Source organism: Mercenaria mercenaria, chromosome 4 (assembly GCF_021730395.1).
Source record: "Mercenaria mercenaria strain notata chromosome 4, MADL_Memer_1, whole genome shotgun sequence".
In the NCBI taxonomy this organism is placed as follows: domain Eukaryota; kingdom Metazoa; phylum Mollusca; class Bivalvia; order Venerida; family Veneridae; genus Mercenaria; species Mercenaria mercenaria.
The window spans coordinates 62,210,063-62,229,152 of record NC_069364.1 but is presented as its reverse complement, the minus strand read 5'-3'; the positions used below and the strand labels follow the sequence as shown (position 1 = coordinate 62,229,152).

General features: G+C 34.8%; 1 protein-coding gene across 4 annotated transcripts in view; it reads right to left on the bottom strand.

Moving 5' to 3' along the window:
* Nucleotides 1-8,586: 8,586 nt before the first annotated feature.
* LOC123551910 (diacylglycerol lipase-alpha-like) overlaps nt 8,587-19,090 on the bottom strand; it is a 124,620-nt gene continuing 114,116 nt past the window's right edge. For all 4 annotated transcript variants that reach the window (XM_045341191.2, XM_045341192.2, XM_045341193.2 and 1 more), the window contains one exon: nt 8,587-18,348. In XM_045341191.2, the coding sequence (XP_045197126.2) occupies nt 16,648-18,348 (1,701 nt within the window). In that variant the 3' untranslated portion in view covers nt 8,587-16,647. The remainder of the gene's footprint in view (nt 18,349-19,090) is intronic.

Sequence of the window (19,090 nt, the reverse complement as noted above, 5' to 3'; positions counted from 1 at the left end):
GTTATCTTATTTTGATATTAATTCAAATGCCATTTTTTTTTTATATTCATGTTGTGTTGTGATACAAGCTTGAACTTTCAGAAGCTTTTTGTGTCTGTTGTCGTGCAAATTGTTTTTTATATATATACACAGCTTCATGCTTTTGTTATAAAACTTAGAATACCACCTTCTAATTCTTTTATCTTTTGCAAGTTTTCAAAAAAAAACAAAAAAGCTTTAGGGGGTGACCTTTATGCAAGCTGCTGTAAGTATTGTTTGGTGTATATATTGACTATAGACAGACATGATATACCAAAACAGACACTTATGTCATGTGACAACATTCCCCTGAAATCTAAACGACAGCATTACAGAAAAATATCATAATCATTGTAATGTGATACATGATTATTGGTAAAAATGTAGTATCAAATTAATACCACCAGGAAAAACTGGTATATGGCATAATGTATCAGTATAAACTAAATTTTAATGTGAAAGATATTAACACAGAATAGAAGCCCAAGTTTTATTATTTTTTTTTTTACAGTCTGTGATACCTAAAGTATTTTGTATATTGATTGCTATATAGGTATTGTATGTACATTCTTCATATAAGTGGTGTAACTTAATTGTTTAGTTGATGTTGAATTGTGCAATCTTCACTTGCTGTAGCTTATACCATTGTAAATACAGTTCTCTCCCTTAGATAGTCTCTGTTCACCATGGTAACCTAGTCTGGGTTTGGTGTTTTTTTACTATAAATTCTATATTTTGATAACTATTTATAGCTGCACAGCTTTCAAAACCACTTCATTTTGAAAATGTGCAGATAGTTTGGATTAATATTATACTGTAAACTGCTAACTTTTGTATTAGTATAATAACGTTCTATTTTTCATTATGTTGATGATCACAAAGCTTTTTGATGAAAAATTGCATAGTTTGTTCCAAGACAAGAAAATAATTTGCTGAAAATGGCAATTTCTATCCTGTCAGAATTTTTCGGTTCAAAAGTTTATCTACTAAAATGTCTGCAAAGCCATTGAAGAGCTTTCTATCAAAAGATGCTCAGCTGAAATTGTTCATGACTTAAGTAATTAAAACACTTGGTAATACATATGACAGTTTAAGGCTTTATGCATATAGCCAATAATTTCTACTGCCATTACTTAACTGCCGTTTACAAAGTAATATTCTGTACACAGAATAAAAAAAAAATGGAACAGGGATTTGGAATTAAATTACTTTATATCCCTTCATTATTCTGGGGAGTTTATTTGAATTACAGATTTCTCTAAGGAAATCAAGATCTGTTTTATACAGTATTAACATTTCATCTTCCTGCCTGTATTTTTTTCTTTGCACCACTGTGAAAAATGAACGCTACAATAAAATTGACATTTTCATTTGCTTTGTCATTAATAAGACGCTCCTTTCCTACCAAAAAACAGTAGAATTACAATTCAATATAGTAAAGATAATTAACCTTTATCCTGCTGAATTTCTATAATGAACTTGGCCATCTTTTAATTTGGGCAGTACCATTAATTGTTAAAAGGGGTGCTTACCAAAAAGATACTAACTGAATAGCCAACAGTGCAGATCTTGATCAGACTGCATGGATGTGCAGGCTGATCATGATCTGCACTGGTCGCAAAGGCAGAATCAGTTGTGTCCAGCATGCTGAGGGTTAAAAGACATTATAGCTACTTGTTGGGTTGAAAACTTATCATTCTCATCAACACCGAGTTTAAATAAAGCCTTAAAAGGAAGTTTGTAGGTTTCATTTTCATAGACAGAACATTCCACTTCCACCCAAATCTCTGAGACAAACTAGTGAAGAAACAGATTGTTATAAATATTGCCTTTGTTTTATTGTTGCATGCACCCACTTTATTTCTAGTATGCAAAGTTCTAACCAATTATATTCATGTTAACTGAAGTACTGCAGTTAGTGACCTACCCAGTTTATATCATGTATGCTCAAGTCCTACCAAGTTGATATCCAAGTCCTACCCTGTTTGTATCTAGTGTGCTCAAGTTGTACAAAGTTTTTTTAGTGTCTTCTAGCTAGTCTTGCCCAGTTTATGTCTAGTTTGCTACCATTCTATGCAGTTTGTATCTAGTGTACTAAAGTTATACCCAGTTCATATCTAGTGTGATTAAGTCCAACACCGTTTATATCTAGTGTGTTGGAGTTCTGTCCAGCCCATATCTAGTGTGCTCAGGCCCTACCCAGATTACATCTATGCCCTTAAAGCAGCATGCCTCCAGATTTGGCTAAAAATAATCTTTCCTTCAAATTGAAGTTTTGGTCATATTATGAACATAAGAATATGAATTTTTGTTTCTAAAATATTCTAAAAATTCCAAATCAAGAAAAAAGATGACTGCCGCGGCAATAAAGACATTTTCCCATCTTCTTAACCAATAGCCCTATTGCTGAAGTAGAGAATAATGACTTCAAAATATAGATATTTATAACTGAGACAGTTTACCTGGAGTAAAAGCATGACAAACGATTTACGATTTACATCGTAATAAATAGTAAAAACAGCAAATTCTCATGTGTTTCCGTAACATAAAGTTTGTCAGTAATTCAGTTTTAAATCCTTCTTAAGAAATATAGCATTTATTTCTAGATATCTAAAAAAATATTTATTTTTTTTGTTGTCCAACGATCTGGAGGCATGCCGCTTTAAGTACTACCAGTACCCAGTTCATATCTAGTACCTTGAAATCCTAGTATGCTCAAAACCTACTCCATTTTTGTGTGCAGGAGTCCTATCCAGTTTACATTTAGTGCCCTCAAGTCCTACCAGTTCACATCTAGTGCCCGCAAGTCCTACCCAGTTTACATTTAGTGCCCTCAAGTCCTACCAGTTCACATCTAGTGTCCTCAAGTCCTACCCAGTTTACATTTAGTACCCTCAAGTCCTACCAGTTCACATCAAGTGCCCACAAGTCCTACCCAGTTTACATTTAGTGCCCTCAAGTCCTACAAGTTCACATCTAGTGCCCTCAAGTCCTACCCAGTTTACATTTAGTGCCCTAAAGTCCTAACAAGTTCATATCTAGTGCCCTCAAGTCCTACCCAGTTTACAATTAGTGCCCTCAAGTCCTACAAGTTCACATCTAGTGCCCTCAAGTCCTACCATGTTTACATTTAGTGCACCTAAGTCCTGTCGAGTTCATATCTAGCACTTTAAAATCCTACCCAGTTTGTCAGTTATACCAAAATGCTGCTGTAAATGTGCCCAGGTCTTGCAGTCAGATTATTTCTGGTTATACAAAAATGCTCAAGTAAGTGTTCCCTAGTCCAGCTCAGTCAGTTTATATTTGGCTATATTTAAATGCTGCAGTATGTGCAGATTTTACACAATCGGGTTATATCTAATTATATAGAAATGCTGAGGTAAGTGTGCTCAGGTCCTACACAGTCGGTTTGTAATGTAGATAGCAAACATTTGCCCTTGCTGACTGATGGTCAGTTATAAAATCATGGGTCTACATGATTCTATGAAAATTTTGTAGTTTAAACTTTACTAGAATTTTGGTCGATATTTTAAGGTAATAAGAATATTTAATCCATTCATACTCTAGGAATTTTATCTTGATGCACAGTTACTGTCCAGTTTCTAAGAAATTGCCTTGACTGACATCATCATGCTTTAAGATAACACGTACCGAATGGCTTGCCAGCCAATAGACGAAATTATTGCCCCAAGGTCTGAAGTATCAAGGGCCAATAGTTATGACTACTGACCGGCAAGCTATCCATTCAGCGTTTTTATTACATGACATCATAAATAAATCTTCATATTTTTGTCTTCAAATTTTGATTTTATCCCATCAAAATTTAGTGTTAACTACAAATTGGTCAATAACACAAACTATAGACTGGAAGGTTATTATAACTTATAGGAGTAAAGTAATAAATAAATAGAATTTATTTTATACTAACTGATGAAATACTGTATTTTATCAGTGAGATATAATCCATATCAGTCACTGCATATCACTCATTGTAGGCCTATAGCTTTGCCGATCTACTTGTACATTGTGTATAAAATTTCAAATTATTTGCTTAAAACGGGATGAAAATCGTAGTTGCACTTTGTTCTTTATAGTATATTTCTCGATTCAAATTATTTTACTTAATTAGAATTTCATAATGTTATGCAGCAAGAAAAAAAACAAAATGGAATTTCATGTTGTGTGCGTCTTTCTAACGTCACAACACGTCTGACGTCATGTGCGTTTACGTGCATCTGTTTCCCGCGCTGAGATTAAAATTTGTTGTAAAATGCCTATCTCAACGTAATTAAGCATAAAATTTGTTTTTTTTTTCATGAATATGGAATATCTCACCTCAAAGTGAGAAAATGTTCATATTTTCACTCGCACTACGCTCTCATGTAAATATTTGAAATTTTCTCACTTCTCGGTGAGATATATTCCATATTCACTCAAAACAAACAAAATTTAATATCCTCTATATATTTCACTGTTTATTATAAACTTGTCCTAAATACAACAAGAGCTGTCACAGGAGACAGCATGCTCGACTATTTTGATGCTGGATAGTGAAACGGGGCACATCTAAGGAAGTTGGAGCTGTCACTAGAGTGTTTAATAACTCTAATAAGAAGAAGATATTGGGCAATAGCTTGAGTCTGTGTCAAAAGTATTAAGTAATAAGAGAAAAAAAGAACATTAAACTAGAGCTATCACTAAAGGTGATGAATGTACCCCCCCGCATGCACTGACACAGTACATTGCAATTTGACACACACAAGACTGCATAATTATGTGGACTGTGTGTATATAGACTGTATGAATACAGTATAGTAACAAAAAACAAAGTCCCATAACTATGCAGAATATTTATCTAAAAGAATGTAACATGCACCATGCACAACTAGGGTTGGTACTGATCACTTGTGTGAAGTTTCATTAAATTGTGTGCAAGGGTTTGGTAGATTAGGCACGCACAAGATTGCATATGCAGACTGTATGTACATAGTATGTTAACAAGAAACAAAGTCCCATAATTCTGCAATTTTTGTCGCTGAAAGAACCTAACATGCCCCATGCACAACCACTGTTGTTACTGATCACTTGTGTGAAGTTTCATTAAATTGTGTCAAGGGGATGAGGAGAGATGGTGCGCACAAGATTGTGTCTATATATATAGTATAGTAACAAAAAAAACAAAGGCCCATAACTCTGCAATTTTTTTTTCTAAAAGAACCTAACATGCACCATGCACAACTACTGTTGGTACTGATCACTTGTGTGAAGTTTCATTAAATTGTGTGCAAGGGTTTGGTAGATTAGGCACGCACAAGATTGCATATGCAGACTGTATGTACATAGTATGTTAACAAGAAACAAAGTCCCATAATTCTGCAATTTTTGTCGCTGAAAGAACCTAACATGCCCCATGCACAACCACTGTTGTTACTGATCACTTGTGTGAAGTTTCATTAAATTGTGTCAAGGGGATGAGGAGAGATGGTGCGCACAAGATTGTGTCTATGTATATAGTATAGTAACAAAAAAACAAAGTCCCATAACTCTGCAAATTGTTTTTCTAAAAGAACCTAACATGCCCCATGCACAACTACTGTTGGTACTGATCACTTGTGTGAAGTTTCATTAAATTGTGTCAAGGGGATAAGGAGAGATGGTGCGCACAAGATTGCGTCTACGGACAGACGACCAGACGGACAGACAGACAGACAGACAACCTGAAACCAGTATACCCCCCCTTACAACTTTGTTGTCGGGGGGTACAATAAGTATAACTATAACTCTAAGCAAAAAGGATAATTCATGAAATATTGGTGCAAGAGTGATTTTTGCACCTTGTGTCATATGATGTGGGTGATGATTTGGAATAAAACTTCAAGTTTGAATCAAATCCATTTAGTAATAACGGAGATATAGTGAAAATGCATCAAAATTAACTTGACAGTCTAAGTAAAAGGGGGGCATAAGTCATGAAATATTGGTAAAAGAGTTATGGACCTTGTGTCATATGATGTGGGTGATAAGGTGGAACAACTATTCTAAGTTTGAATCAGATCCATTCAGTAATAACTTAGATAGAGTGAAAGTGTATCAAAACTTTAACCTGAAATTCTAAGTAAAAAGGGGGGATAATTCATGAAATATTGGTACCAGAGTTATGGACCTTGTGTCATATGATGTGGGTGATAAGGTGGAACAACTGCAAAAATGTATTTTAAGTTTGAATCAAATCCATTTAGTAATAACTGAGATAGAGTGAAAGTGCATCAAAACTTTAACCTGAAATTCTAAGTAAAAAGGGGGAATAATTCATGAAATATTGGTGTGAGAGTTATGTCCCTTGTGCCATATGATGTGGGTGATGATGAGGACTAACTATTTCAAGTTTGAAACAAATCCATCAAGTAATTCCAGAGATAAAGTGCGGACGTGGAAGGACGCTGAAGCCAGGCCGAGTAGGACAGCTCTCCATACTTCGTGTAGTTGAGCTGAAAACTCCAAGACAATTTATTTGATACTACTTTACCACAGTCATTGAACTGGCATCAAAATGACATATATTTCATTAAGTGTAATGTAAAATCTGTCCCTAGACACAATGTGACCTACAGCACGAGTGTTTTCATTTAAGCTTCTCAATTCAATTTCAGTCACAACTAATTCAGCGTGATCTCCATCACGTCTGCTCCATCTTCTGTTCCTCCTGAAGTTTTGATTGTAGAACAGATTTGAAAAATCAATTACTGTAGACTCCACAATAAGATTAAAGTGTATCAAATCAGTCTCTTTAAACTGATTGATCCAGATGTGTATTACAAGATGGGGGGAAAAAGTTCTGACATAATGAAGTGAAAGGACATTAATTCAATTGAATCTATAGATGTACGATGAATTCTGCCCAGGTCAAGGAAGGACATCGAATAATTCAAATGAATTAGGTTAAATTTCTAACTAAAGTAAGTTATGATGAAGCTGAAATAGCAATAGAAACTAGGAATAAACTTTTGTTTCCAGTATTCAGTTTTTTAATCAAGAGGGCCATGGAGGCCCTGTATTGCTGAACTTACCAAAGTTCTTACCCCAAATGACCCAGTTACTGATAAAGACATAGATTTCAAAAAAGACAGTCGGACCATATTCTATGTAAATCAGGTTGAAAATGTGACATCTAAGTGCTAACCACATTTTCTATGACTTGACTTTGTAACCAGATGTTTTACCTTAGATGAACAAGTTTCAAATTTCACCCACATGTCATAGATACAAACATTCTGACCAAGTTCCATGTAAATCAGGTTTAAAATGTGGCCTCTGCAGTGCTCAGGTCTGTGATCTGTGTGTGTTACTTTTTTGATCCTGGATGATCCAGTTTCACAGTTAATCTAGATTTCATAAAGACAAACATTCTGATCCAGTTTCATGAAGATCAAGTAGACCACATTGCTGCTAGTGTTAAACAAGAGCACTGCCTTGCAGGTGCAGATGCTCATCTCTGTGTGTAATTATAGCAATATTGTCATACTCATGATTTTCTAAGTCCAAAAGGGGCCATAATTCTTGAAAAAAGCAATGCAGAGTTACAGTACTTGCTGTGCAGTCAGCTTTTAATTGTGAATAACTGCTCCAAGTTTTAAAGCAATAGCTTTGACTGTTCAGGAGAAAAGCTGACCTAAACATAAAATTTAACCAGGCAACGCTGACGCCGATCAAGTGATGACGATAACTCATCTTTTTTTTTCAAAACATCAAATGGGCTAAAAAGGTTTTTCTACGATTTAACCCAGTGACCTAATTTTACACCAAAGTTGGCCTGGTTACATACTTGACCTAGACATTATACATAGTCTGACCATGTTTCATTTACATCAGATAGAAAATGTGTTCTCCATTGCGTTAGCAAGTTTTTCTATGATTGAAACTACTGACCTAGTTTTTACCTCAGATAACCCCATTTAAAATTCAACCTGGATTTCACAAATGCACATTCTGGCAGTTTCAGAACAATCAGGTATACAATAAGGCCTCTATTTAACATGGTTTTCCTATTATTTGACCTAATGACCTTGCTTTTGACCCACGGAATTCCAGTACCAAACTCAAGAGTTTTATCAAAACAAACATTCTCACCAAGTTTCATTTGGACAAGCCCAAAATTGTGACCTTTAGTTTTAATAATCAAAAAAAAAAAAAAATTGTTTAAGACAAGACACAGGGTGATCACTTTAGCTGATATTAAGCACTTCGCTGTTTGTTTCAAAGTAGAAAAGGAATGTATTTTGAGACAACTCGGTAACTCATAAGTTTTCATAACCTTAGTGCCATGGTTTGACCTCAAAGTGCTGTAATTGTTTCCTGCAAACAATATCCTCTTCTGTTTTTGCGCAAGAAACTTGAGTCAGATGATTTGAAATTTGTGGTTGCTGCAATTCCATTTATGAAAATATACTCAAATTTCAGAAGATAGGATTTCAACATCTTGCAGATTTATTGTCAATAATGCCAAAACATCTGACACTGTTCTCCAATAATTCAGAATCCAAACTAAAAGAGTCACATTGAAACCAGAAATCAGTTATTAAAACATTTATTTTTTGTTCAAGCATTAACAACGAAACATACATTTACTTTGTATACACATAAGTGAGCAAAATAAGTAGTACGTCTCCTCTAACATCAAAATTGATAAAATAACACACCAGTAATAACCAGAAACATAAAATTAAAACTCTAATAAACTAAAACAACACAGAAAATAAATAGATGAAAGTTTTTTTAGTACAGCCATAATAATTTTTCCTCTTTTACATTTCTTTTGTGGAATAAAATGATATGCATAAAAAAATGGCATAACATCAGAGCTCGGCAACTAGTCCCCTCGTAAAATTTTAATGGAAATCTGCTTCTAGCATGTAAAACATCCTGCAGGATGAGACCAAAAATGTAATAAATCAAAATCCAAGCAGAAAATGGATGTCTAATCACTCAAAAATGAAGCTGACTCACTGTTCCCAACTAAACAAGATGTCCGTAAGACAGCCAAGCTCAACTATTTTAAGTTCAAAAGGGGACATGATTTGACCAAAATGCAAATTAGAGTTATGGGACTTGCTGCTATCAACTAGTTTTATAACCCCGAAGATACATATGAAGTTTCAATTCAATATCTGTATTAGTTTTGGAGATAGTAGCTTGCATGTAAAACTTTAACCAGAATTTTCTAAGTCCAAAAGGGGAAATAATTTGCCCTAAATACATGTCAGAGTTATGGGACTTGACCCAGTGAGGTTGGTAATTGATCTAGAAAAAGAAAAAATAAGTTTCAAATCTATATGCCTTTTAGTACTAGCTGTATGTACTTGCATGCAAAACTTAAACCAGAATTTTCTAAGTCCAAAAGGGGGCATAATTTGGCCAAAATGAAGGTCAGAGTTATGGGACTTGCTGCTATCAACTAGTTTTATAACCCCGAAGATACATATGAAGTTTCAATTCAATATCTGCATCAGTTTTAGAGAAGGTAACTTGCATGTAAAACTTTAACCAGAATTTTCTAAGTCCAAAAAGGGGCATAATTTGCTCAAAATACATGTTAGAGTTATGGAATTTGACCCAGTGAGGTTGGTAATTGACCTAGAAAAAGAAAAAATAAGTTTCAAAGCTATATGCCTTTAAATGATAGCTGTATGTACTTGCATGCAAAAACTTAACCAAGGTGTGACGCCGACACCAGGGTGAGTAGAATAGCTAGACTATTCTTTAAATAGTCGAGCTAAAAATCTGTCCCATTTCATTACAGTTCAGCACTATGATCACATTAACTAGATGCTCAATAGTTTACGCCAAGATTCCAGTATGTAATATTTTCACCAGACTTTAAAATAAATATTGTAAATAAAAAAAGTGTTTCCTTAGTGGATTGCAGGGCAAATACAAATTGCAGCAAGGTGATTAAAAATTCTAGCCAAATTGTCCTGCAGAATGACTTGCTTTCAGAGAATTTTGTCGAGCTCTGAGCATAGAAAACTATATGGAATGTGAAAATGATACACAATAAGCAAATTACAGAAATTTCTTTTTGGATTTTTCTTTTCGCTGTCTTTTTCATACTTTGAAAATTATCAGCTTTATGGTACATTGTAGTTGTAATTTGAAAGATAACTCTCGTTAATATAAATGGCTGTTTGAATTTAAGGAGTCACACAGTTCCCAGTTATTTGTGTTAATAGAACTTTTATAACACAAATAATATCCGACCTGTAGATTTGATAATTTTTGCAATACATTTATTACTGCTTACATTCCTAAACAGAGCATCACACATTTCATAGTTTTAACCTTTACCCTGCTGAATTTCTATAATCTTGTCCATCTTTCAATTCGGACAGTACCATTAACTGTCAAAAGGGGTGCTTACCAAAAAGATACTGACTGAATGGCAAACAGTGCAGATCATGATCAGACTGCATGGATGTGCTGGCTGATCATGATCTTCACTGTTCGCAAAGGCAGAATCAATTGTGTCCAGCATGGTAAGGGTTTACATGTCCACAACATCATGGAACGATACCAGTTGCACTAGGGTATCGGTTTCACTTCACTCAGGCTTTACCGTAGAATCCCTGTTCAAATTCTCATAATTTAAATTAAAACCAAAGTATCAAGTCTGTCTAGTATTTATCAGTATTTATCAAACTTTGAACTTCTGTAGTTTGTGACATCCTCTAGGGCATGTGTGGTCAATAAACTGAACTTCATATCGAAATAGTGTGGTATTTATTTCAAAAATCACTATATTCATTGTAAGATGGCTTCATTTTAACCAAGTTGAAACAGGTAGGTACTCAAAATTGCAGCTCTGATTGGTCAGTAAGAAATCCTGATGTTAAAATAATGAAGATCAAAAATGACTGAAAATAAAGCAACCTTATCTATAAAACTTGACAAACTATGAGGTTTGAATTTATACAAATGTTAATATGAATATTCTGTTTTGTCTATAAAATCACAAAAAATGACACAAAATTTACCAAATTTACAGCACCAATACTTCAAATCCAGTCAGAGATTCAAGAAATATTTTTTAATCTTAAAATTTGCCTTGAAATGGTAGAAACTGTATTAACATTCATTCAAATTTCACAGGTCTCATCGGCCAGGTGGTGTAAGACTGTTCATCTCGAATCACTGGCTCCTCACCACCGTGGTTTCGTAAACCTCACTCTCTGTGTGTAATATTCTTTCATGTGCGGAAGCAATCCAGCTGGCTGGCAGAATGCCAATCGTTCTACCCTGGTGCCCATCCTGAAATGAAGCTCGGAAGGGCATTTCGGGTTTTCTTCAAACACAAAAAGCTGGAAAGTTCCCATACGATCTATAACTGTGTTTGTTTGACGTTAAACCAAAACTATATTATTCAATCAAAATTCTAAAAAGGTTATAGGAAGGCTGTACGCAACAGAACGTATTCCGTAATCAAGTTGAACATTATAAATAATATAAAGTTAAAGCAAGTTAAATATTACATGTATGTTGTCATGGCAAAATAAACAATAAAATTTAAAGAGCATAACAACTTTTTGGATCATATTTCTAACTTTTGACTTGAGTATACTAAATTATGCATGAATGAATAATTACTGAACAATGAAACTAACACAATTTTGCATAATCTACAGGAAAGAAAAATAACAATGAAAGAATTCTTCGATTCTAAGGTTAATATTAGTAGTTTACCAGATGTGTTTGACTGGCTTTAACATGGCATCAGCTTAGTCTTGGTACATTTGAAGGAACTGTACACAGGAAAAAACTTTTGATAAAAGATTACTGAATATACCGTCACATACACCAAATACTGAGATCAGATTACATTTTATTTCCCATACTCTTGAAAAAAGTCCTTAATGTGGAAGTTTCTCACATTCTTTAAAAGCATTAATGTATTGATACTAAAAGATACATGTCTGTATTCACCATATAAAAACCTTATTGTTAATAAAATAAAATATATATCCTCTTGCAAAAATATAAAATAACTGATCTTTCAAAACTGCAATTTCAGATTACCGGCTTGTGAGAAATTGTCGTCAAAATCCTCTAGGTTCACACAATATCTAGTATAACATATTTTTCACACCCTGGAATCTGCAGTTCTACTTTAGCTTTATAGTAAGAAAAGGACAAAATGATACGAATTTCAATCTCAGAAACATTCCATTTCTCAGAAAGATCCAAAAACAGCATTAAGTTAAAAGGTATATAAATTGCACATAACTTTGGTATTTTGTATATAAATGAACACTTCTGCAAACATTCAGAGGTTTGCAGATATATTATATTGCACTGAAATTCAACTTATAGCACTTTAAAACGTCTTTTTTTTTGTAAAAACATAAATAGTGGGACTTCACAATTACATACAATTTGTTTTACATACAAAACCCTTCTCTTCTGCTTTGATAGAATAACAATCTTCAGTACAAAAAAAAATGAACAAGCAGAGGAGAATAAATTAAATTTGATTAATTCCACATTTAAAATGCCGAGGACATAGGCTTTCCTTTTTAAATGTAAGAAATTCACACTTGTTAATGGTCTTTTTCAATAATTGAAGAATGCCAGAAAAACAATAGTTGATGATCTTTGACCACAGTTCAACTGTAAGTAGTACATTTTATTGAAGAAAAGACCTGCAAAACAGAAGTCTAGGTCCACAGACTTAAATATTCTCAGATATCATCATAAAGTGTTTTATTTTATGCCTACACTTAACCTCTATGTGAACAGCTATTGACCAATGAGATAAGGGGAATTTACAAGTCATGAAATAATACAACTTAATGGAAGAAAACCACTACTTGATGATTTTTTACCATAATTTACTATAAATAGCATGTTTTACTGGTAGAATTCTAGCAAAATGACCAAGGATGTGATACAGGTCAATATTTGAACAATGACCCATTGCAGAAAATCCTCTGCTTAGGAACCATGAAGACCCTTTGATAAGAATAAACTCTTAAAACACAGAGATTCAGAAATAAAGTGCCTAATAAATTCAAACTTTCCAAGTGATGTAGAATATTCAACTGCCTGTATGATAATAATAACAACAGTAAATAATGATAAAAATAATGATAATAAAAATAACAATAGTCATGGAAATTGCAAGTACTACTCCCGCACGATAATTTAAACGACAGCATGTTTATATTATCCTTTGATTGTTATGGTTCTCATGCATCGTTGAACTTAAAAAGGTTGTCAATGATAGAAGTAAAGTGCATACTGTAATGTTATACAAAAATATTTTCTGTATTGAAACGTTTTAATGAAAAAAAAAATCATAATTATCAAACATGTTATCGTTTGAGTTATCGTGTGGGATTTATACATTTGTATTACATTTATAAATGTCTGCTTAGAAAAATAATCAATGATCTATTTAATGAAAACTACAGTGACTCCAAGTTTCTGTTTAGAAGGAGAAATGTATGGATAACAAGTTTTATAACATCTTCAGAATCCCGAGGGATTGGTTGGTCTCAGCAAAGAGGAAGACAATCTTTGAGTATAGATCATACAAAACTGCTACAAAAATAGAACAAAATACACAACGCAGTTTCTAGAATACTTATATTAAGTGACTTTGTAATTTCACTAGAAGTTTTGTGATTTTCAAAGACCTAAAAGGATACACAAATAAATCCTTAAGTTACCTTCTTCATAAGTGACTTTTAAGCCAGTCTGAAGCACTAACAGATATATATATATATATATATATATATATATAAAATAAACAAGACTACCGCCCAGCAAAAAAGTCTCCTACCAGACGGGGGCATTTGCCATATTTGCTGCCATATGAACCACATTTTTAAACTGAAACTTAACTGAAGGGCCTGCACAATTTCCAAATAATATAGTACCTAGAGGTCTTGTTCCATGAGAAAATTTCCTGTACTTTGGAAGTTAACAAAGGATCTATCTTTTGTAAGTGAGGCATGGACAGACAGATGGATTAAGAGATTGATAATGAAACAACATAAAACTTTCTACATACTCAACATATTTCTTTATATGTCCAAGGTTTCATGAAAAAATGTCTTGCACTTTTTTAAGCTATGACAAATTCCACTATTTGTGACAGACAGACAGACAGACAGATGGATGAATGGATGAACAAATAGAAAAAACAACATAATGTGTATCTTCTCTTCTATCTACTGTAAAGTCCACCTTTGTTGTCAGAAATTTTGACTAATTGTTGCAATAGCAAGCACAATTGCTGCCATAGAAACAAAATAAAAGAATGTACATATTCTCCTTATTTCCATCCATCCATGTATCAAGTTCCATGAAAAAATGTTGAGTATTTTTAAAGTTACCACAGGATCCCACTTTGTGTGGCTGACCTACTGATTGAACTGTAAGTCTCCTCTGGAGAAACACCCGCATGGAACTAATATAATGCTAAATGAAAAGAAAGAAGAGATCACAGAGTGATCTTGGCGCCCACCAATGTGCCATTTTTGAGTGTTCCAAATTTCAAGACTTACTGACTACCTCAAGGTCAAATTTCATTTCTGTACACAACACTGTGCATGTGGTCCAAATTCGAAAGCTGTAGCTTGAGAAATGTGAAAGTAGGTCACTAGGTCAATGTCAAGGTCAAAGTTTGTTTCGGTACACAATCCTATGCATGTGGTCCAAATTTGAAGCCTATAGCTACAGAAATGTGAAAGTAGGTCACTAGGTCAATCTTAAGGTCAAAGTTCATTTCGGTACACAAAACTATGCAAGTGGTCCAAATCTGAAGGCTGTAGCTTGAGAAATGTAAAAGTAGGTCACTAGGCCAAAATCAAGGTCAAATTCTATTTGGGAATACAAAACTATGCATGTGGTCCAAATTTGAAGCCTGTACCTTAAAAATGAGAAAGTAGGTCACTAGGTCAATGTAAAGGTCAAAGTTCATTTTGGTATACAAAACTATGCATGTGGTCCAAATTTGAAGGCTATAGCTTGAGAAATGTAAAAGTAGGTCACTAGGTCAAAATCAAGGTCAAATTTTATTTCGGAATACAAAACTATGCATGTGGTCCAAATTTGAAGCCTGTACCTTAAAAATGTGAAAGTAGGTCACTAGGTCAATGTAAAGGTCAAAGTTCATTTCGGTACACAAAACTATGCAAGTGGTCCAAATTTGAAGGCTGTAGCTTGAGAAATGTAAAAGTAGGTCACTAGGTCAAAATCAATGTCAAATTTTATTTCGGAATACAAAACTATGCATGTTGTCCAAATTTGAAGCCTGTACCTTAAAAATGTGAAAGTAGGTCACTAGGTCAATGTGAAGGTCAAGGTTTTTTTCGGTACACAAAACTATGCATGTGGTCCAAATTTGAAGGCTGTAGCTTGAGAAATGTGAAAGTAGGTCACTAGGTCAAAATCAATGTCAAATTTCATTTTGAAACATGGGACTATGCATATGGTCCAAATTTGAAGCCTGTACCTTCAAAAATGTGGAAGTAGGTCACTAGGTCAAAATCAAGGTCAAAGTTTTTTCCAGTGCACAAAATTATGCATGTGGTCCAAATTTGAAGGCTGTAGCTACAGAAATGTGAAAGTAGGTCACTAGGTCAAAATCAAGGTCAACTCATGTCAAGGTTCATCTTGCCACTCAAAAATATACATGTGGTCCAAATTTGAAGGCTGTAGCTACAGAAATGTGAAAGTAGGTCACTAGGTCAAAATCAAGGTCAACTCATGTCAAGGGTCATCTTGCCACTCAAAAATATACATGTGGTCCAAATTTGAATGTTGTAGTTATTGACAAGAACATTTTAAAAGCTTTTCCCTATATAAGTCTATATGAACCATGTGACCCCTGGGGCGGGGCCATTTTTGACCCTAGGGCGATAATTTGAACAAACTTGGTAGAGAACCACTAGCTGATGCTACATTACAAGTATCAAAGCCTTAGGCTTTGTGGTTTGGACAAGAAGGTTTTCAAAGTTTTTCCTTATATAAGTCTATGTAAATCATATGACCCCCAGGGCGGGGCCATATTTGACCCTAGGGGTATAATGTGAATAGTCTTAGTTGAAGACCACTAGATGATGTCACATACAAAATATCAAAGCCCTAGGCCCTGTGGTTTTGGACAAGGGGTTATTCAAAGTTTTTCCCTATATAAGTCTATATAAACTATGTGACCTCCAGGGCGGGGCCATATTTGACCCCAGAGAAATAATTTGTATCATCTTGGTAGAGGACCACTAGATGATGCTTCAAACCAAATATCAAAGCCCTAGGCTCTGTGGTTTTGGATAAGAAGGTTTTCAAAGTTTTTCCCTATATAAATCTATGTAAAATATAGAAATAAACAAAGGGCCATAACTCACTCATAAATTGTTGAACCAGTCTGATTTTCAGGGGGACACAACTAGGGTACCAATACATCATTCTGACAAAGTTTGGTCAAAATCCCCCCAGTAGTTTCTGAGGAGATGCGATAACGAGAAATTGTTAACGGACGGACGGACGGACGGAATGACGGACGGACGGACCACGGACGCAGAGTGATTTTAATAGCCCACCATCTGATGATGGTGGGCTAATAAAGATCTGCATCTAAACATCTGTTTCTACAATAGGTAGGTCCTCTGAGTTAGCTGAAATAAGAGACAAGCGCTGTTCAGATCCCCCACTAGTTGAACTGGCGAACGTAGAATGACATGAGTTACTATGAAACAATCGAGTATCGCTATCATCTGGGCTACTCAATGTTGAAACACGACCTATACTAGAGTTATCTTTTCTATGACCAGTCTCAGATCTAGGTCGGACCTCTTCGGTGAGAGTTCTACCTTCTGAATCTGAATCTGTTCTTTTAAGTAAACAAGTCTTATCATTATGCTCCGAGTCAGAATTATTATCTTCAGTGTCAACAGAGGTATGATCAATTTCAGTAGATTTACACTCACTCCCATACTCTTGCACGTTTTCCAAAGTCTTCTCATTAATAAAAGTGCCATCAGATGTATCACAATTTTCTGAAGTAATACTTTCCGTCTCCTGTACAGAATAAAGCTTGTCTTCATTACAGAGCTTTGGTAAACTTTTGGGATTAAATGCAGGTTCACTTCCCCGAGCTTTCAAGTTCTTTTTCAGTAACTTATCATAAACAAAAACATTGCTGGTATCTTCTAAATGTGCAATGTCGCCTTCTTCCATTGAACGTTTCATTTGATACTCATCTGATAATCCCTTTAATCTTGATTCAGACTGTGAGTATTGTAAAATTTTATTAGCCGGATGTGTGTTCAATTTCTGACTTTCAGAAGGTTTAAGTGAAACTGAATGGGTGCCACCCACTAGCAGTTGTGGGTGGTACCCGACACTGGCTGCCGAATATATCTCATTGGGATCGAAGTAACCATACTGAGTAGTTTCCGTTGGGGAATGTCGTTCATATACATCTTCACCTTCTATTTTGTTATCCATCTTTTCATTTTCTTCATTTTCATGTTTCATTTTCTCTTCATCAGTATCGTTTAAATGATTTGATTTAATGGCGGGTGTATCCTGCTGAGGAAATGGAACATCTATACTGTGTGTGTCTTTATTCAATGATTCTTGACTGTTAGCATAATCTGTAATTGGCAATAGATTATTCAGCGAACCTTGGGAAGCATGCGCAATAGCACTGAGATCTGAAGGTTGTAAAAATTGATTTTTCTTTAAAAAGTCTCCTACACTTCTACTCTCGTTCAAACTTTTTGCTTTAAAAAGTGAATTAGCAGTTTTGTTTTCAATTTCACACAAATTTTCCGTTGAATCTTCAGTTCTCACACATATATCTGGAGATTGCTGAATAGTGGCAAGTTTTGCGACTGTAACCTCCGACCTTTGTTCGCTTTTTGGAAATGAGCCTGTCCTACTAAGGGCACTGAAACTTGAAGCAGCAGACAAACCCTCGGGGCTGGCTAGAGGTGCCTGGATAAGTTCTGAATCCAAATCTAACAATTCAAGTCTGGCATTGTGTCCAATGGAAGAGAATAAATGCTGTTTATCAAGACTAAGTAATAATTCCTCTGTTGCAGCATCCCACCCCTGATTGTTTGAATTTATATAAACATCAACAGGCACATTACTTAGGTCTTTCTGTTTCTCACACACTATATGAACAGTCGGTTGATCCCCAAGGTTCGTCGCTGACTGATTCAACGGAGTTATGGGGGTTCCAGGGGACATATCGTGTTTCAACATGGCACTCCTCTCCGGTTCTGACAATAAGCGTGTCGGCTTCGGTGGTGCCACGTTCACAAGCACCTGAAAAAGAAAATGACAATTATAAATATGCAGTAAGTACCGTAGATACCCATGTATAATACGCACCCGTGTATAATGCGCACCCCCGATCTTAGTCCAAAATCCTGGGGGGAAAAAAAATGAAATTTTTGGTCAATTCTGAGGTGGATGGAAAACGAAAGTAGAGTTTACATCGACACCGGTAATAAATTTTATCTCCGCGGCAGAGAGCAGCATCGGTCTCACGGTACTATCGATTTTTGTTTTCTCGAAAATAAAACCAGTAAATTATTGTTATATTTGTTGTTTTACCTTTTTTAATTCACTATTTTGAATAAATAAATAGCAGCTGATTCAATATTTCGGAATGGTATCTTTCAAACTGACATGAGCTTCTCAATTCAAACTGATAACAAAAGGTGTGATAGTCTTTTTGTCACGATCATAAAGCCAGTAATTACCGGCAATTAACGTGTCACCTCGTGTCAATTATGTTGTTCACAGTTTGATCTCGGTTAAAGATAATTCTCGATCTTTAATTAGTATCATAATTTTTGTGATTTGTAAACATTTCTTTCGTCAAAATACTTTTAAATTTATATGAAATTAATTTTGTTTGAAAGAAAAATAAACAATTCGATCTTTTACGGAACGTAATGGCAATCTTAGATTTTAGCGGAGACAGTAAGCGCGGGGAGTAGTTTCCCTTTACCAAAATGGCGAACATCGGTAACAAACTTGTTTTGAAGTTGGAAAATTGTCT